At 37.1% G+C, this 21,546-nt stretch overlaps 1 protein-coding gene across 1 annotated transcript in view; it reads left to right on the top strand.

Annotated features, from left to right (window-relative positions):
* Positions 1 to 21,546, top strand: part of LOC309478975 (ribonuclease inhibitor) — a gene marked incomplete at its 5' end in the record, with an annotated part of 133,335 nt that overhangs the window by 101,826 nt on the left and 9,963 nt on the right. The window contains 4 exons of the mRNA XM_082142820.1: positions 5,016 to 5,171; positions 5,293 to 5,405; positions 8,184 to 8,325; positions 8,459 to 8,625. Coding sequence (XP_081998946.1) covers positions 5,016 to 5,171; positions 5,293 to 5,405; positions 8,184 to 8,325; positions 8,459 to 8,625 — 578 coding nt within the window. The remainder of the gene's footprint in view (positions 1 to 5,015; positions 5,172 to 5,292; positions 5,406 to 8,183; positions 8,326 to 8,458; positions 8,626 to 21,546) is intronic.

Genomic DNA, 21,546 nt, shown 5'->3' with positions numbered 1-21,546 from the left:
TGAGTACAGTAACTTGTACAATAAATATTCGTACTTGTACGTGAACATTTACACACAGCTCCAGTGTGGAAACCTGTAAAATAAAAAGCAAAAAAAAAAAAAAAAAAAAAAAAGCATTATTAGTATGGTGTTTACTGAGTTTGATAATATCGTTTATTTCTTTTAATATCAGTCTAATGCATTAAGCCATGTTAGCGTTTCAGTGCACGCGGGTTTCGTGACATCATCACGTACAATAGAAGTCCCATTTCATTGGCTAGGCGCCAACCAATAAAATGGCTCCTTTGAACCACCCTCGCTCCCGCCCCCATTTCTCTCTCGCCACTGAGTTGCAAGTGCACAAGTTAGTTTTGCACCTAATATATCGCGAAAAGAGTATCAAAAGTCAAGGCACGAAATTTGAAATTGCAGTGACAGTTTGAGAAGCTGCAAGTGCCTAATTGAGGTTGCACTGCGAATGTGAATGTAAGATTAAATGCAAATGTATATTACAAGTTTGTGTCTGTCATTGTATTTCTGTGAATGGCATTTTACACATTTGTGACTACTTGTCTGCAGCTTCAAATTCAGAATACAGGTTTGTGACTATTGTCTGCGAGTGCAAATTTCAACATTCAACTTCAGATTTTTATTTTACAGGTTTTCACATTGGAGCTGTGAGTGTAAATGTTCACGTACAAGTACGAATATTTATTGTACAAGTTCTCAAATTCACATCTACGTGCTCTCGAGTTTTGCTACTCTTTTACCTTCATATCATTCCCGCTGATTTTGTGCTGACACCCAAAGTGTGTGCACATAAAGCTGCATCTCAGTTAGGGGTGGGGGAAAAAATCGATTCTTCGATGCATCGCGATGCGGACGTGGACGATTCTGAATCGATTCACAAATGTCAAAAAATCGATTTTCAAAAAAAAAATATAGATATATTTTTTCTAATAACGTAATATTGACGGAACGCAAAAGGCGGAACTATAAGCGGACGTGCAGTGCGCGGACAGTCTGTGGCGTGCACATAATAGAGACGCGCACATACATAACAGACTCATGATGGCTGAGCGCCAAATTCGAACGGCACCTTCTTCGTTAAAAGCTAACGTATGTAAAATTGGCAATTTCATTGTTACCTATTTAGTATTTTTGTATGAGAGCTGCTTTCTGTATTGTTTAGTTTTCACATCAGTACACTGTGTAAACCGATATAAGTACGTTATACTGCAATATGTGCAATTTCAGTCACAAAAAGTTACATTTTGACTGTGCTCTCTGCAGATGTTCATTCACATTCTTGTTTTTGATTGTAGTATACAGCAAACATTTCAAGTCATAACTCTTTATTATTTAGTTGTGTATAAGAGTGGCTTTGTATGTTACTAATTGAAGCTACAGTAAGTTGTTCAAAAATGTTCATTTTGTCTTCTTAATGATTAAATTGGACAATTTTCTTCTAGAAAGACAAGGTGTTCAGGTGGAGAAAAAACTTTTTCTTTACCTTGACATGTTTCGACTGCAACCTGCAGTCTTCTTCCACCTGAACACCTTGTCTTTCTAGAAGAAAATTGTCCAATTTCTACAATATGTTGGTTCTGATCTACTTCCTAAAGGAAATAAGCCTTTCATTTATTTGTTATTGTTTAGTTCAACTTGATGAGTCACAACACAATGTGATGTATTCATTTCTGTGTTCTACAGAACATAAGCTACATACAAATAATTCTGAAGTTATAACTACACGACACAGAAAGTGCTTTGAGTTGTTGTTACTCAGTAAAAGAGTTAAGTAATTCAGCAGCTGACTTTTTTTAATACTGCAATCACTTTGTAGTGTATTTTCGTTTACTGTTGTGAAATGGAAAATCAATAATCGCTAATCGAGAATCGTTAATAATCGAAAATCGACTGTAATCGAATCGGGACTTCAATAATCGTAATCGAATCGAATCGGGAAATCAGACAGATTAACCACCCCTAATCTCAGTACTAAATTGAGTTCTTTTTAACTGCTTATTGCACTTAAACAGTCAAATACACACAAAATAATGTCAAAATGCCGGTCTTGGCGAGTATTCATGTAAACACAGTCAGTTATGTTTTAAGTGAATGTAAACGGTTGAGAAAAAAAGTGCATGTGTAACAGTATAATGGATCCGTGCGTCATATCTTAAAGTGACAGCAGCCTAAATTTACCTGCTGCCAAATTATGAGATAATATAAAAAATATCTATATGGCAGTTTTTCCCCATGGTATTGATGCCAAAATTGTGGCCAGTGAAAATGCTGAGTGGCTAGTAACTTTGGAAACCAGTAGCCACAGTGGCTGGTGAGCAAAAAAGTTTTTCAATCCCCGATTGTGAATAAATCATGGACAACACAGCAAACTGCATCAGTCCTAATATAAACTCATATTAGGGAGGGCCTTTTTGTGACATTTGGCTTGGTTTTGGTCTAGCGAGTGCTGTGCAAAATTTCCCACTGCATAAGTACATTTACTCAAGGGTAGGCAGAATTTTGAGTACTATCACGAGTCACGACAGCACAACATACAGTCCCAAAGGGCGCGTTATCTTAAAAAAAAAAAAACTAATGTTCTTAAAGTTTTTTTGTTTTGTTTTTACAATGCAGCAAGTGCTAATATCAGTCTATGAGTTGCTTTACCTGCTCTACTGGGAATATTGCAATATGTCAGTACTAAAGTACAGATAGCATGTGTTTGAAATGAGCGTTCTCCATGAGCGGCCCTGGCCAGCAGGAACAGATGAAGCAGGACAAGGGGAGGAGTGGCAGATTTTGGCCCAGTGACCCTAACAGCTAGACTGGGCTTGGATTAGATGTCGTAATCTTCTTCCTGTCACTTTACACATTGCTGCACCGATCCGTTCAGGACACTTCGGCCAGCTCACTGTGAGATGGAGTCTTTCGGCACTATAGAGCTTGTCTCCTAAAAACGACACAGGACTACAGACACAGCTTTTACAGAGATGTGGCGGCCCTTCAAGCCTGTGAAGGACACTGTCATTAGGACATGAATTATTAAAACATGTAAATGTAAGACTGTTTTCACCTCAGAAAAATAAGAAAGTTAATTGCAAATGTATTTATTGTATTTGCGATCTCACAATTTGTTTGATCACAGTTGTGAATATCTCATATGTATAAATCTGGCTTTTCCCCTTATAATTTCCCTAAGATTGTGACATTGTATTTTACAATGTGACTTACAACATATCTAATTGTTTACTGATGAGACAGAAACTGACTTCCATGAAAACTTCCCCATAGGCCTATGCATTGTGTGTGACAAGCAATGGTGCTAAATAACAGAGCTAGATCATAGAGCTGTCTACATTGCAAGTGGTGTGTGACCGAGGTATAGTCTGCAAAAAACAAAAACAAAAAAAACCTTCAAACACCTGCAAGTCATGCATTCTGGTTAAACTTGAATACATTCCATTAAAAATAGCACTTTAAAATAAGCTATTTTTGTAATGTAGTACTTGCTTACTACTTGAATTCTGTTCAGTACACTGTGTTTTCTACATTGCTTCGACATTGCTCAATCACCACGGCCAGGGCAAACAAATCATATTTACTCAAGTTCTGAATGAGAGTTTACAATCTGAATTGAATTTGAAGAGATAAAAAAAACTACACAGCAAAATATTGCTACAAAACACATCTTTCTTAAGATTTCCTCATGAATGGCATGCAGAAACATACTGTGTAGTTCAGTGTAATCTGATTCATGAACAAATTACTCTTAAGAACTGTATCTTTTTAATGAATAATTCAAAAGACCAATTTAAATCAGTCTGCAGATTGTTCAGGAGTACATTAGTTCTTCAAATTACATCTTGTTAAAGATACTTTTTTTTTTTATATACGATATTTTAATAAAACATTAAAACTTGCAAATACTTTTTTTGTATATTTTCATTTATATATATATTTTTTATATTTATATTTTTAAGTTACTACATTTTCTTATTAAATAGTTGTTTTCTTCAATTAAACATTAACATTAAACACAAATTAAACAGTTATTTATTTTGCATTTTAATCCAATTCTAGGATGAAAAACTGAAAGAAAAAGAGAAAAATCGTGGCTAAATTCATTCATCATTCATTAATTCATTTCAGTCAATCCACCTGAAAATGGTTTCGTATTGTGGGATACAGTATTATATGCAGTATATAAGATGTTTTTGGTCATCAGACTATGCATATAAACAGATTGCTGTCACTGCTGTATCATCACGCTAATGTCTGAATGGAAATGGCAGTCCCTGAAAATTACGGGGTAAAGAAAGTGATGTTGTAGACATAGACCATTAACAGAACCCAAGTGAAATGACCTTAAATGAGACAGAGGAGTGGAGTGGCACATCCTATGTCTTCATGGCTCTGTCTCTTTAAGCGGCAAGTGGATCCATTTGATATTTTGGGGCCGCTCGGCTGCCCCCCTCATTCTTCCCAGCGGGACGCCCAGCTTCTGATCATTGCTATCGATCGGTGGGGCCCTGATTGCGGGACTCGCTGACTCGCACAGTGGAGTCCCTCCGATCAATTCAACGATCCCCCTGTTTGGTTCCTACTGTGTATGATGACGATGTTGGCATTCCGCATGCAACCGAAAGGGTCTGATCAAATCTGCCGCATTGATTTGGACAGACAGCTCTGTGAGGCCACAGACAAAAAGCCCATGAAAGCTTCTCTGGCCCTAAAAGGGACACGTAATGATGTTGACGATTAAAATGATGACCGTGATAATCACAGCGACGTAAATAAAAATGATAATGGAGTTAGTCCTATACAACCTCAAAGTTTTCAATAAGCCTTTGTTGTCATTTGGATGAACCGCTGTGGGCATTTTCAGAAATGCGTTCTTCTTTTTTCTTCCAGATTGTCTTACATGACATCTTTTGTTGTTGCACTGTGGAAGAGTTCTTTGGCACACATATCTCAGAGAAGGACAAAGCACCATGCTTATTGAAGATTTTTCTCAATTCTTGCCCTAGTCGGTGCTCTGAAAAGGAACATCGCTTTGCAGGAGCTTTACCTTTCTGAAAACAAGCTCAACGGCTACCAGGACTCCATGCAACTTGCAGACCTCCTTAAATACAACAACACTCTTAGAGCCTTGGACCTAAGCAACAATACTACGTCTGACTCAGGTACACACATTTTGTTTGAGGCTGTATTGTGCACTTCCAATTGCACGGTTGAGAAAAATTTTGTGGTTAAACTATACAATTGGTTTCAGCTCTTGTGTAGTCATTTCTTTTTGTTCCACAGGTTTGGAGGAGATTTGTGATGCTTTGAGCTTTCAGAAGACTGGTTTGAGAACGCTGATACTGAGTAACAATCACATCACTCATCGTGGCATGAGCCATCTACAGAATGTTCTGGTGAGATTTTCTCTCGGGCAAGATAATAGAGATATGCGCAATTTTAATCATTACAACAGCACTTCTAGACTTACGAAGTGTGATTAAAAAAAGCAGAGGAAGTAAAAAATAAGTAACACATCTGGTAGATTGTGCATCAGTAATTTGCTGAAACGTTTTCACAAATGCTTTTCACAGTTTTATTTAAAGAAAAAAGGTTCCCAAAGAATGAAAGTTCTGTCATCATTTACATGCTCCCTTGTCAGTCCAAACCTGTATGGAACAGAAAAAGAGAAATTTGGAAGAAATCTAAAATCCACTCTTTTCTATTTAAGTAGTATGAATGGGGACTGGAAGTGTCATGATTAAAAAAAGATGCAAAAGCACAATAATAGCATCAAAATATAGTTTTTTGTCTTGTGTTTGTAGTCGCTTGAAGCCATACAATAGCTATTTGTGACTTACTATTGTCGAACTTGATTCTACTATTCACTGATAATTTTGTGTAGCGGATCACTGAGCCAGTGAACCAAATCAGTCTGATTCATTCACACTGGGTTTGTGAACTGGATCATTCGAATCATTGAAAAGATCTGACTTAAAAACGATTCACTCATGAACGAATGTCAAGATTTTCACTGTTTAATGACAAAAAGCTATCATGTGGCTTTGGAAATCTCGACTGCCCTATTCCTGATTTACTTTCATTACATGGAAAAGAGTGGGATGTTCACCTAAAAATTCACCTTTCGTGTTCCAGGGAAGTTCATTTTTGAGTGGGTCTATATAGAATAAACTGCGGGTTGCACATAATACTAAATACAATGATTTTCACTCAGTACGTTTTTCAGCTATTTATTCATTCCTGTTTTATCCGAGTGTGGCTTTTTATCCGAGACGAACAGTGACACTGCATGTGGCCTCTTCTGGGCTTTGGAGAGGAAGTACCCAAACACGACAGCTACTGGATATATCTTCTTTTTTTTTGTGTGGTCTACTATGGCGGAGTTTGACATACAGAGAGAAAAGAGAAGAGAACAAAAGGAAATGGCTTGTCTCATCCTCACTGGAAAGCTCATCTCTAATCCTTAATAATATCTATTCCTCTTCAGCAGCTCTGATTGTCAGAATAAACTGTACCTTTCTGTCATCTGAATGGCGATTTAAATCAAAAGCTACAAATTAAAGGCCTGCTTTCTCTTCTCTCGGCCTTTGGCGTGTTCACAGAGAATTCATTCAGGCCAAAAATAAAGCCTGCTCATTCCATTTTGCCTGTACCAATTGGGAACAGTTTGATTAAATAATAGATATGTGTTTAGAGGGCTTTTTCATGTGGTCTGTCATTAAGAAGGATAAGTAGACATCCATGCGGCCATAATGAATATAATTAGTCCGATGGCTGGTCGTGTCGAATATGACACAGGAAGGGTTGTTATTAACCTTTCTTTCTTTTTTTTCCCCTGGGGTTTCTTTAAAGGCAGAAGAAGAGAGAGAGCGAATAAATGGGTTATTTGGGCAGACACAGAACTCTCTGATGTCAGCGGAACATAATTAAATCACAATGTTATCCACATTTTACAGCGGATCCTTGTCTGACCAATTGGAAATCGGATGACTGAAGTTGTCAACCATAGGCTGTTAGAATGACGCTACTTCAGTTAACTTGAAACGTTTATTATGTTAACAATAATTTGCTATATTTCTAGTAAAGTTAATTGGACTTCAAATAACTAAATGTTTATTAATTAATTAATACATTTGTATATAGTTTGCTTTTTTAAACATCCTGTTATTTTTCAGCCTCACTTGATTGTTTTTGTATTATTAATTATTATTTCTATTATTGCTTTTGTTCCTTTGATTTTAATAATATTGCATTTTATATACAGTATATATATACATGTATATTTATTATATTGTTCTCCCAAAAATTTGTTTCATGTCATTCTAAATCTGAATGACTTTCTTTTTTCTGCGCAACACAAAATAAGATATTTTGAAGAATGTTGGTAACCAAACAGTTTTGAAGCCCATTGACTTCCACTGCAATGGAAATAAACCACTGCAGCATTTCTCAAAATATCTTCTTTTATCTTTCACAGAAGAATTAAAAAAGAGTCAGATTTGGAACGACATGAAGGTGGGCAAATGATGGCAACTATCCCGTAAAGTTGTATTGTATTTAGGGGTAAAAAAATATATACCCGATAACATAAAACCAATTCTTGACAAAAAATATTTTGAATTCTTAAGTGTTTTACATTTGAAATGTCATTTTCTTTAGTTTTTTTTTTTTCTTTCTCCTAATATTTGATTGGGCTTGTTGGTTGTATCTGTATACATATACTGTATATGTCGATGTGTGGGTGTTTACATGCTTGAGTGTTGTAACAGTGACGCAAATGAACTGTCAGTTGATCTCTGAGCTTGTTTTTTTAGCTGTCTGTGGTTTTTCATTTAAAGCAGGAGACTAAGTGAGCATAATGAGTGTAGCGAGCTGGCATGGTGTACGTTCTGTTATGCAACATGGCTTTTCCCTCATGTGCTCCGCTATCTCCTGCTTTATATGGCTGCTAATCGTGCTTCATAAATGACGCGGCTAATATGCTCTTGAGAGTCAATCTATTGCCACAGCACGGTGTGCGACACTTAAAGCTCTCAAAGTGACACAAATTCACCATCCATAATTGGATTCAAATGCACAGAAAAAGGACACTTTTGAATTCTAAAAAGTGATTTAAAAACAAGCTCATCAGTTTTCTTAAACATCCTTTTTTTTCTGTTTTTTTTTTTTTTCAGCCCCACTTAAAAACCCTCGAAATATTAAACCTTGGCAAAAACAACCTTGAGAACAGAGGCATTCACACGCTAAAGGAGTCCCTCATGATCAATCGCTCTTTATTGCAACTTGGCCTAGCTGCCACAGGAATAACATGCGAGGGTAGGGTTCGTAATATTGCTTTTCTAAATTTCTACCTCTTTGGCACATCCTCTCTTTATAGATTTCCTTTTTTCTGGAGTTTATTTCTGTTTCACCTTATAACTAAGCCTGCATTTTCTACCCATGGTGCCAGGTGCTGTGACTTTGGCTGAGATCCTTGCAGAAAGTCGACAGATCCAGCGTTTGGACGTACGGCAGAACCAGGTGCTTGCTGGGGGCCTCATGGCTCTCTCACTGGCCTTAAAGATCAACCGTTCACTCATCAGACTGGATCTGGACCAACACGTGAAAGAGGAAAAGGTGAGATGTCTAATCTCAGTGTGTAGAAAAGTCATTTTGAATACAGATGGTTCTTGGGTCCGAATTGAAAATAACAGAGACTTTTTGAAATTGTAGATTTTAGGACGGGAGTATCATGAAAAAACTAAAACTTGTGTAACTTGTATCATGAACAATTTTATAGTGTGTGTATATAAAATGATTAAATCATTCATTGGTTCACTGGTCACAAAGGAACATTGTAGTTTAGGGCTGTAAACAAGTATTGGCAGTTCATTTTGTATACTTTTGTATGATCTATTGATGATCAAAAAACAAAAGTCAAACTTAATTTTCTGTACTTTCTTTACCCATCCAAAAACATTGGTGGCTACCCAGCCCAAGGATGAAAATCCATTGACTTTTGGGCATATTGTGGATTTTACATTCACAATTAATACTGTAAAGATGTATGAGCAAACTCAAATTTCACATTTTTGCCATTGCGTGTTTCTGTATCAATGAAGTTCAACTGAAAAGTTTCCGTCCAAGTTAGGCAAAGATACAAGTTGTTGCTGATCACTTAGAGCTGCTGCTTCACACATCGTTGCAAAAGCCCTGAAAAAATGTTATTGCAACTTAAGAACATGCCAGAACAGAAAAAGTTAACTCGCCATCTGTTTGTCATGATTTTATCTCCTCTATCTTATTTGCATATTAAAGCGTTAATTAAAATCATGAAAGGACAGAATGCTCTCTTTAAAACAGATTCCAAAGCTTGAAACAGAACTTGATTTCTTTTTTATATCAGTCATTAGTTTGGATTCTGATGTTTTTACCTTGTCAATCAGTTACACCTCAAAATATATTTTCATCGATAAACGGCCCGAAAACATGCCATCTGTCTTAAATGTGTATAAATGTGTCATATTTAAGCTCAGCTGTAACAGAGGACAATGTTATTAACATTTCCACCATGATAGATTACAGCAGGGTGGTATTTAACCGATGGAGAATGAGACATTTCACTGTGGCAGTACAAGAAGACACACTGCTGAGATTTGTCTGGGCCAGGCACAACGTGGCAGAACGACTGACGATTGTATTAAAAAGCAAATCTTTCCATCAGAAATCAGTGGGTGGTCAGATCAAGTGTTCTGATTCAGTTTCGTAAAATTCCCTGGGACTGAGAAAAGCGAAAATTTCATTCTTCAAAAGAAAAGTGTGTGCGTGTGTGTGTGGCACAATTTTACATGCGCATATTTAAACGAGAGGAAGGTGGTAGGGAGAGAATGTAGGTCCTTGGGTCTTTGTTTACAACATCTGATTTGGCGTGTCTGTTGAAGCTCAAATCCATTTGATCATTGGCCTATTTGGTGTTCATTTTTGATTATTTGCTGATCTAAAATAAAATACATTTAAAAATATATTTCTAAAATATTTATTGTGGGAGTCTTAGGCAATAAAGTTGGGACCATGTTATCCATCTCTTTATCAAGGTGCTTATAGTTATTAATCTTAGGTCATACTTTACACATTCATGAACTTTGTAAGAAGTAACAAGATTTCTCATCAAATTATTACAAGACCTGAGCTGTATACTCTTATTATATGCCAACAATGATCTATTTATGTCCATAAGGGATTTTAAGAAGAAGAAAAAAAAAATCTTAGAAACACATACTTGTCTTAAAGGGGTCATCGGATGCTAAATTAACTTTTTTATGGTGTTTGCATATAAATGTGTTTTTCCAGTGTGTGGACACAACCACAATAGAATTTTTAAAAATCCATTCACTCCTTTATTTTTTATCCTCGAAACGTCTAAACACTCTCAATAATCAAGCCGTTTGGATTTTCTGAGCAATATGATGTCATATTGCTCATGCTCCGCCCACGACCACTGACGGACTGTCCCGTATTCGCATATTTCCGCCCTCAGCCATTTGTATACTGTCCGCCAAGGCAGCACTTTATGTGTCTTGTGTCGACACTCCCCATGGAAGAGAGGGGTGGGGTGAGCAGTTGCTCATTATCATTTAAAGAGACATGTACCGAAACGGGTCACTGTGAACAGAGCTGTGTTTAAGGAGGCAAAAAGGGTGTTGTTTTACACAACCATTGAGGAATTTTAACACACTTATGTTTGTTACAAACTTTACATGAAGACCCTAAAGAATCATACCAGCTTGTGGAAAATGGGCATCCGATGACCCCTTTTAAGCTACAGTTTACTCAAAAATGAAGATCTTGAATCTTGAACTGTTTTTGTACAATGAAATTTTGTATATGCAATGAAAGTCAATATGATCCAAAACAACATCGGACCCCATTGACTTTCATTTATTTTGGGGTAAACTGTCTCTTTAAGACAATGATGTACAACAATGACATCATATTATTTTATTTTCTGTTTGCCTAAAGTCACTGTTGTTGTGCATGGCAGACTCAGGTTGATGCGATGTCTCTCATTAAGGATCATTAGAGATGCAGGTAGGGCTGTAGAGGGGCAGGTGGTCTTGTGGGACAGACTCCAAGTGGAACTAAGAGTTGGTTAGTGTTTGTGGTCGGTCATGGTGTCTGACTCTATGATGGCTGGAGTTGAGTGAGTGAGCAGACAGAGAGCAGGTCCTGCTCATGGGACCTCTGATGAGCTGAGCTGCTTATGATGAGCTACACACACACACACGTACGTGGCATTGCAGCTCAGTTTTTGAACTTTCGTGAATACAGTATTTACATGGCTACAACCTTTGGCGCTAAATTGCTAATTGCTACATTTTCTTTTGAAGTTTCCCACAAAGTAATTTTCTATTTCAATTATAAAATGGTTAGGTCCAGTCTTTGATTCTGTTTGGTCAAAAGCTGTGTTTTATTCACGATAAAACCCGGCTATGACCGCTTCACCCAACGGTTCTGTGTATCACTGCACAACACCCTTAGAAACCACTCTTAGCAATGAAAACATATGTTTGTTCTCCATTTAATATTGTTCATTGAAGCTTATGTAGAAGAGTATTGTGAGAGAGAGATCGAGTGACCGAGTGTATTACCTGCATTCAGATTTAGCATTTTCCTTCAGGTCAGTCCTATGTTCATAAAAAATAAAAAATCAGTTTGAATGTCCGCTGCAATATCTTGTCTTTTTAACAGTTAAGGGGTTTTCCCGTGCCTGACAGCGCTAGTCAAAGCATTTGTTAGTTCAGTTGTGTCTTGTTACTGTATTCACAACAAGTTTCAGTCCTTTCAATATAAAAGTATTCGCTACTGAGTGACTCGCTCATAAAAACAGTCTTTGCCACCATCTAATGGCGTAATAATGTAACTTCTGCTGCTGTTCACCGTCAGGGACTATTTTTGATAGTGTTTTTAGTGGCTTTGAGTGATTTTTACTTCATGAATGTTGCATTGGTAGATATTTCTTGGCTTTAATATTTGTATTGTGTGGTAACCGTTTTATAAAAGCAATAAGGAACAAGAGGCTGTGGGGGACTGAAGGGGTTGAGGTTGGCCCTTCAGCCGTGACTTATTCATGATACAGCACAGCCTCTCGTAACTTATTGCTTATAGAAGTACTGTGTAATGGGTATAGCTACAGTAACGTCTTTAGCTAGTCAGCTTAAGATCATTTCCATCTAAACTGGTTCTTTTTCTTAGTAGGATAATCTCTCTTCTCTTCTCCTTTTTTTAAACCACTTTCATCTGCACAGTCATGTAGAGCCGAAGCACAACCAAAACAATGTTCTTCTGTAAAATGCATACAGTTTTGTTTTTTAACCGCTAGAGGACCAAAGTTACATCGTGTACCAAATAATTAAAAACAAAATGTGTTAAAAATGCTTGTTTTGGGACAAAAATCATTTTTAATGTAGCTATTTCTATAAATGAAAGAAAAACATTTAATTTTACAATAATGATATGCTGCAGAAATAGCCTGAATATATATACTACTATAACTGCAATGTTAATTCCTTTTAATTCTGTTCATGTGGAAATATGGTTGTATGCAAGATGTCTTTTTTTTTGTAATTAAGGTTCATAATGAAAAAGATTCATAATTAAAATAGTTACTGCAGTTAATTTAATATCAGTTCAACAGTTTGTCAAAATTATGATGTTCTATGATTTTAATTGTTGAATCCAATTAAGCAAAATCATCATTGTAGGGGGCGAAACAGACGTTTTATTTGCATAAAACTTAAGATTCATAATTAAAATAGTTACTGCAGTTAATTTAATATCAGTTCAACAGTTTGTCAAAATTATGATGTTCTATGATTTTAATTGTTGAATCCAATTAAGCAAAATCATCATTGCAGGGGGCGAAACAGACGTTTTAATTGCATAAAACGTATCTAAATATAGTATTTGTGCCTCTAAGGCCCTGATTTCACCTGGTATTAAGATGTGTTTTGGTTGATCGGATCACAAGTGGACGACGCTAAATACAGGTGTAAACAGAGTCTGGTTTGAGCTTGTCCACTTCGACCACTTCCAGAGGTAGTAGGAAAAACGGATTTGACCGGATTGCATTCATAGTGTAAACGCTCATGTGGTCGAATGCGTTCAAACAGCCACAAAAGACCGCCTACTCTTCACCTACTGATCTAATGCGTAAACATTTTGGGAAGCGCTCTAGCCAGACAGGATTTAAACTTTGTGGCTGAAGACCCAAGTTTGGTTTGAACTTTGAAGACAAAAAAACGTACCAAACACAATGTACTCTCACCATTCCTGATTTCTAACACACGCTCACAGCGTTCGTCGGGGTCTTGCGGCTGTCAGAGTAGAAACGAAAGCTGCTGCTCTCCGTATGTTTTTCCGTTGTCTCCGGCCGCGGTCATAGTGTAAAAGCTTATTTTGTCCAATAGATCAAAAGACCTGGGAAAAAAAATACTTTTACCTGCCCATAGACACTCCCCTCAAAGAAATCTGGACAGAAGTGGTTGAAAGTGGACAAAAGGAGACGGATTAAAACACCAGTTGTAAATGGGAATGTGTCTCCCTCGTCTACTTGTGATCCAATTGACAAAAACGCATCTTTCTACCAGGTGTAAACAGGGCCTAAGAGTCATGGGACAACAAACAAATGCTTGTCTCATCATTGTTTTCTTCTGATCCTATGTCTTTTTTTGAATAACTCTCAAAGCTTCTATGCGTTGCAAGTGCTACCTCTGCTTCACAGCTTCATATTTATATCTGCTTTTACCTCTCCATTGCCTTCCAGATTCAGTGCCTGCAAATAAAAATACATTTAAAGTTCTTTGTGGCCTGAACTTTAATTAGAGTATTGGAGTTTGTAATATGTTCCATATTTTAGTGATACTTTCACAGTATCTTCTCCCATCAACTTCACATGGTTGTAGGGCATGAAAATAACAGCCGTATATAGAAAAGCAGTCAAGTGTCATATGTTTATCAAAGCTAAACCAAATCACACTCTCACATCTCTCTCTTTCTTTGCATCTGCTCTCACTGCCATGGAAAAAAATAGCACTTGTTGTCACCAATATCTTGTTGTAGAAGTCAGTCTGCTTAGAAACTAGACTCTATGTACTCACTAGACTATATTTAATTTGATGTGAACAAAAATGAGGTTATGAAGCATACAGTATGTTGCACTATTGTGTGAACACTTTGTCGTACTGTAGGTCACATCTAATCTTTAGCGTTCTTTAATAATGTTTTTTGAGTATTTTGTCAGATATATGACATACAAAACAGACTATATCTGCTTCCCTCGCAGACTTGTTTTCATTTGTGTTAAATTAAATATGGCATCTAATTGATGTAGCATTCAAAGTGACCTTTCTACTGTCCTTAATTATTGCTGTCCAAGATCCCGTCCGCTGTTAAAACTTGTTCAGATCTTGCAGATAAACTTTTACCCTTTCGCCATCCAAACTTTGAGGTGAAATAATCTTCGCGGTTTCGAAATAAACCTTCTGTCTCTTTGCATTCACAATCCACACGCAGTCTTGCTCATTTCCTGATATAGTTTTGGGGGCAAAACAGGCATATTTGCCAGCTGTGTAATTTACTGTGGCACTCATTTGCATATTAAAGCATTAATTAGCTCCTCTGAGCGAGAGAGAGGGAATAGTGTAATCATTGGACGTGTAGTCGCGGGGGACGAGTCTGTGTTTGGGTCTGGGGGGAGGCCGAGAGGAGAGCGCGGGAGTCTCTGGGTGCTTGTGTTGACCATGCGGCGCGTGCTTGTCGGCTTTGTGTTTTTTTTTTTTTTCTCTTCCCCGCCGGAGGGTGGATGAGGAGGTTGCGCTGCTCAGTTTTCCAGCTTTTTCCAGACCCTTTGAAGTGTCACACATGATCTGTCTCCGTGTCATTTTAATGGCTTTACTCTCCCCCGTCAGTGCAGTCAGAGGTGCGACCAACAGTTTCACAGGAAGTAGAGGTTGTTGTTGTTGTTGTTGTTGTTGTTGTTTTTTTTCCATCCTCTTTTCCATTTGAGGGTGCAAAGGGGGGGTGGGGGTTGAGGATTGTGGTGAGAGCATATGAAAAACAAACTGACGAGATGCAAAGGCCTTTCTTGAGGTTGCGGTGGCAGAGTTTGTGGCGACAGTATAAAATGGACACAAATCATGTGACAATATCAAATGCATATGATAATATTTCAATGAGTGGATATTCTAACTTTTGGACTTTTGGTCTGTACACACACACACACACACACACACACACACACACACACACACACACACACACACACACACACACACACACACACACACACACACACACACACACACACACACACACACACACACATATACACACACACACACAGGGCTCAGCAGTAAGTTGACAGAAAAGTCACTGAAAATTTTACATTGCTATCACTGCATTGTGATTGTCTTTAAAGCGTCAGTAAGAATGTTTTGAAAACTACAAAACCAAGGAGTAATCATATTCCATTGTTTTTCAGCAAAGGTGTGTTTATAAATTTATGTAGTTATATTATAGCTGGATAATTTACAGCTGATTGCTTATTTAAAAAATAAATAAAGTTAACATTTTTGTAATTTTGTAAAATAATAATAAATATATAAATATAAATAATAGATATACTCTAACATTGAGGTTGGTAATATTTTTTAATGTTTTGGAAAAGACTCACCAAGGCTGTTTGTATATATGATCAAAAATACAATAAAACTGTAATATTCTGAAATATTATTATGTAACTTAAAATAATTGTTTAAATGTATTAATTTCTATATTTTATTTATATCTGGAATGGCAAATTTTCAGCATCATTACTCCAGTCTTCAGTGTCACATGATCCTTCAGAAATCATTGTAATATGCTGATTTTGTGCTCAAGAAACATTTTTTATTATCAATGTTGAAACCAATTTATTTTTTTGAAGATTCTTTGATGACTAGAAAGTCAAGTAAGAAAAGAAACATTTAGTTTATTTGAAATATAAAACGTTTGTAACATTAGGAATATCTTTACTGTCACTTTTGATCAATTAAAGGCTACTTTCTAAATATTAATGTACTCTGTAGTGTTCATATAAATATATATTTTTATCTTTCTTCTTTTTTTTTTTTTTTTGCAAAAATAAAAAAACAGGTACAAATAAAAACTGGTCATTCTTTTGTGGTGGTTCCAGTGAAAATGATGGCAGTAAATATCAGAACTACTGGTCTGACTGTCAAAACATCTTTATTGTTGAGCCTTGACATAAAAAATAAATATTCTGTCATCAATTATTCACCTTTATGTTGTTTCAAACCCACATGTCTTTCCTCAATGAGATAACTTATCACCATATCTGAACCGAATACAATTTTTTAGAGCTCTGTCGGAGAGGAAAACGTAAATTCTAGGGTGAACTGTCCGTTTGAATCCCTATACTAATGTATAAGGTCACCACTGTACGTGTCCATATACTGTAGACAGGTGGGATAAACGTACAGTAAAGTTTGAGAAGTCCTTGCTTCAGTGGTTCTTTGTTTAGCTGTCTCAGAAGCCTTTGCCTGGAACACATTGGCTCATATTTTGATGGGACTGGATGCTATCTTTTCCCTCTACTCCACTAGAAATGGCCCATTGGATGAGTTGGTCCATCAGAATTTCAGAATCTCCCTCTGGGCATGTCCACCAACTCCATGCTCAAGCGCCCTGTGTCACCAGTCACCCACATTGAAGGCTCATCTGAATATCATGAAACCCGTGAGTCACTGCCTTTATCAGAAGGGCTTTGGCCAGGAGAATCTTCTTTTCCCTTTCAAACATTCGGGACAGTAGTGCCATGGCCTTCATGTGAATAAGGATGATCTATTAGGTCTTTGTTGGTGTGCAGCACTTTTAACAAATCAATTGAATGAACGGTTCATGACTCACCGACCAGCAAAACACATTTGTGGTGTTTAGTTCATGAATTAATCAGTTTTTTAGAACGAATCATTTGAATGAATGGTTTAATAACTCTCCAAAGCACGACCAGCCATTGCATGTCTACAGGTAAGACATGTTAATGGTGTTTAATTTATAAATGAATTTTTTCAATGAATCATGACTCACCTAAGCCAGAACAATCTCAGATACGTCTCTAAGTAACACATAAAAGTGTTTCATTCCGGAATGAATCTGTGTTGTAAATCAGTTGAGTAATTGATTCAATTACTCATCTAAGGAGGATCAACTGTTTCTCGTATCAATGTTTTTTTGTTTCTAAACGATCAATGTTTTGAATGAATTGGTTGATGATCCACTCATAGGGTACGGTTACACGACAACGATATGCTTAAAAAGAAGTTTTTCCTTTCAGTTTTACGTGTACAGATGACACCATTGTCAAAACGATTACCGACTAAAAACGCTGTATTCTGTTGCCAGGCCATTAGATGGCGATGAAACACTAGACTGAACACATAATATGCATGAGCATGATGTCATCGTCTTCAGAGATTCGCGTTTTTGTTGTTTACATGGAGATCAAAAGTTTTTGTTTTCAGGCACCCAAAACGCTGTTGTCATGTAAATGAACGGCCAAAACGCATAAAAAGTTTTTCGTAGTTATAGTCGTTGAAAATGGTGTTGTGTTAACAGCCTCATAATGTGGACGCTTGTTGCCACCTACAGGTGTAACGATGTAACTTGCATCACTGAATAATACCCATTACTCACCGATGTACAGCCTAACAAAAAAGCATTTTAATGGCAATTGTAATAATCAAAATTAATAATAATGATTACAGTATCAAGAAAAGTAATCAGTTTTGTCATAACTGTACTGTGCAGCCCTAACTCTGCATACTAGTGTAAAAGTCTTGTAGTGCCCTCCTTCTCACTCTATCTTACCCTCTCTGGCTAATCATCAGAGGTGAAGATGACCTATAAACACTGATAAACAATCAATATTTTTTTCTTTAATATGCATTTAACACACCTCTAATGCTTCCAGTAAAGCTCATTTTGTATATGGATATTTAATTGGTTTATACAGGTGAACTCAGGGCGTGTCACAAAAAACACTCATCACAAATCAAGTTTTCTAATATCCATGTGGTGGGACATTTGTGTCAATGACAAGCCGCCATGAATGACAGCAGGATTACAACAGGATTATGGTCGACCAATTTATCATGCTGTGTTCAAAATAATATAATTTAATATAATAAAATGAAATGAAATGAAATTCTTTAATTATTATTAAATTAAATTAAATTAAATTAAATTATTATTTATAGTAGTTCACGCAAAACTAGAATTGTCTTCATTTACATGTTGTTCCTCACGTTCTCAACCAGTAGGACTTACTCACTTCTGTTCAAAAGAAGACAAAAAGTCTAAAGAATGTTCTTGTTGTTTTTTCATGCAGTTACAATGATAAAACAATGAGTCAAAAATGAAGGGAAATCTATCTATCTATCTATCTTTCTATCTATCTATCTATCTATCTATCTATCTATCTATCTATCTATCTATCTATCTATCTATCTATCTATCTATCTATCTATCTATCTATCTATCTATCTGCATTTTGTATGTGTAGACCACAGGAGCCCTCTGTTTGTCCTCTTGTCCCTGTGACTGGAGTGACGGGGCAGTAGTCTGTGTGTTTGGCCACTAAAATCAGGGGGAGGGGTGGGATGAGGTGGGCAGGGCACCGCCTGTCCCCGTCCTCATCTCTTTCACACCGGCATGGGCTGCCTGGGCTCCATGGAGGGGAGATAATTGGATTTGTTGTCACCTCCAGTTGCTGCCAGGAGCGGGCGTCTGCTCCGGTTAGCGATGAAGACATCATCGTGACAGGGACCCTGGGAGAGGATCAGCTGGTGTGGTGGGCACCACTATCGATGCTCTAGAACTGCCATGTCCAAGCGGGCAGGCGTTGGCCAGCTGTTTCCCTGCCCGTGACTTCAGGCCAGGGCAAAGAAAGAGCTCCAGATTCGATGGAGAGGGGGGGAGAGAAAGGAGAAGTTGACCTCTGGCCGGATAGCGCTAGATGTTAAGGTTTGAGTTGTGCCATGTTCCCCTGCGGTTCCTGCGTAAGGGTTTTAGGCCCAGGCCAGGGAATCATGCCACAGCAGACAAGCGTGGCGGACAACCAGGGATGGCACCTGCTTGGCGTGAGTGTGAGGTAATGATGGGCTCACAGGTGAACGGCCCCAGAGGTAATCAGTAATTAACTCACAACTACTCCATCACCACAGCTTTGGGTCTGAACCGAGTACCCCTGCCATGTCCTACAGACATTAATGCCCTCCAAACACTCCTTGCACATGCTCCGACGACATCAGGTTGTTTATTGTATATGCTATCAGTTGTTTGAATATGTTTAGCTTTTTTTGTTTTATTGGGAGTCCATTTGCAAGACTCTGTCCAGAAAGGAAAGAGTGTCAGCAAGGGCTTCTAGTCTTATTTTTAAAGCTTCAGTCTTGGAGGAAAAAAAAACCTTTTCCACCTGTGTAAGAACTTTTTTGAAAGGACTTTTGAAAGATCGTCTCTGTTCTGACTTCAGTGAAGAGCTGTTCAGTGGCTACAGTGGAAACGGCAAGGTGAATTAGATTTATACCTGGAAGTCCTGCCACTGTCTGACTGACCTCCAGTCAGCAATCCATGCATGCTGTTTTCCATTTTCCTGTTGAACCAGTGCAAGCCTATACATATCAATTCAGTAAGCGCACAGTTAGCTGTCATTTAAACACTGGCAGATGGAGATGGCACAATAGTGTCCTTAAAAGTCTTCACAGTGTATTTGGCCATATTAAGTCAATTCAAAATATAGGGAGTGTGTGTGTTTAGTCCATATGGCACTGCAGACAATATTGACATATCACTGCACACAAAGTTGTAAATTTAAATTATGACTGAAGACTTCATTTCAAATGTATATATTATTATAATTTATAATGCTAATTTAATATTATTATTATATACTGTATAATACTAATAACATATAGTAATTTTCAAGTAATATATAGGCGTAATATTTGTTCAAAAGTTTGGGGTCAGTATTTTTTTTTAAATAAATTTATATTTTTATTCAGCAAGGAATCATTAAATTGATAAAAAGTGACAGTAACAACTTTTAAATTATATATATTTTCTTTAATATGTTCTTTTGAACTTTCTTTTCATCAAAAAATCCTGAATCACAACTTCCAAAAAAAAAACCCCAAAAACCCATTAATGATGATAGTTAAAATGTTTCTTGACCAGCAAATCACCATACCGTATTAGAATGATTTCTGAAGGATCATGTGACACTGACTGAAGACTGGAGTAATGATGCTGAAAATTCAGCTTTGCCCTCACAGGAATAAATGACATATTAAAATAGTATACAGTTATTTTAAATTGTGGTAATAATATTTCACAATATTACTGTATTTTTCATTAAATAAATGCTGCATTGGAATGTATGTGCTATTGTCATATGTACTTTTATATGCAAAAAAATATATATAAGCATAATTTATATTTATATATATAATACTAATTATACAATAAAATACATAAATAATACTTTAATATTTGATATATTAAATCAATGCATGTATTATATGCATATAAGCATGTACTCGTTACTTTTTTATATTAAACGAAATATAAAGTGAACACTGTGTAGGGACCCTGCAAAGGCAGCTAGTGTTTGTGAGGTTGTGTCAGTAGCACAGGGGTTCTGTCTGTGATGTGCGCTCCGATTCTGTTTTTGGAGCGCGATGGCATCCGTAATTGGGGGAAATGCGGATTCGGTGGGCCTAGACATTCCCGTCCCCCAGGGATCAATTACAGAAAGACTCATTCAGCTCGGTCTATTCAAATGAACACCTGAAGAGCGGGGACAGTGCTGTTTTAAAACTAGAGGTATTACGAGATAAACACTGTCCCAGTAAAGACCTCATCAGCAGCAATTTGTATGCATTTACGCAGACAGTCAGGGTTTCGTCTCTTACCGCTGTTGTCTTACCTTCTTCCTCATGTTTTTAATCACATCTGTACAAAAAATAAAAAATAATAAAAACCTTCCACTTGGAGTGCACATACACAGGCGGGTAAAAGTGACTTTTTCTTTGACACATCCACATTAAGCAACAGCCAGTCTAAAAGCAAGCTTAGCAACCGTCTTACAAACAAAAACTTGAGCGCTTTCTAATAAGGATGATCTGAAGTATCAAGTGTTATTAATACCCCTTCGGGCACATATTTAAAATAAATTTGTTCCTGTGATTCACTCCGTCTCTCTCTCTCTCTCTCTCTCTCTCAAGGTTTTGGGCATTTGTACAGTGTGAAGAGCTAGCGGTGTTTAAGTCCTTCAGACCTTGCGAAAGTAATGAATGCCAGAATGTTTCTAATCACTGAATCATTCATGCTGTATAATTTGCTGTAAATAGCCAAGGTGCACCCTTGATTTACAGCTTGCTCAAAGATCCTTGACACCACTTAGCGACTGAAAAACACTCCATATATACATTTTTGGCTTAGTTT

Source organism: Leuciscus leuciscus, assembly GCF_965113295.1.
Source record: "Leuciscus leuciscus genome assembly, chromosome: 17".
NCBI lineage: Eukaryota > Metazoa > Chordata > Actinopteri > Cypriniformes > Leuciscidae > Leuciscus > Leuciscus leuciscus.
Note: the sequence above shows the minus strand (reverse complement) of the source record. Positions and strands in the feature narration are given on the sequence as shown.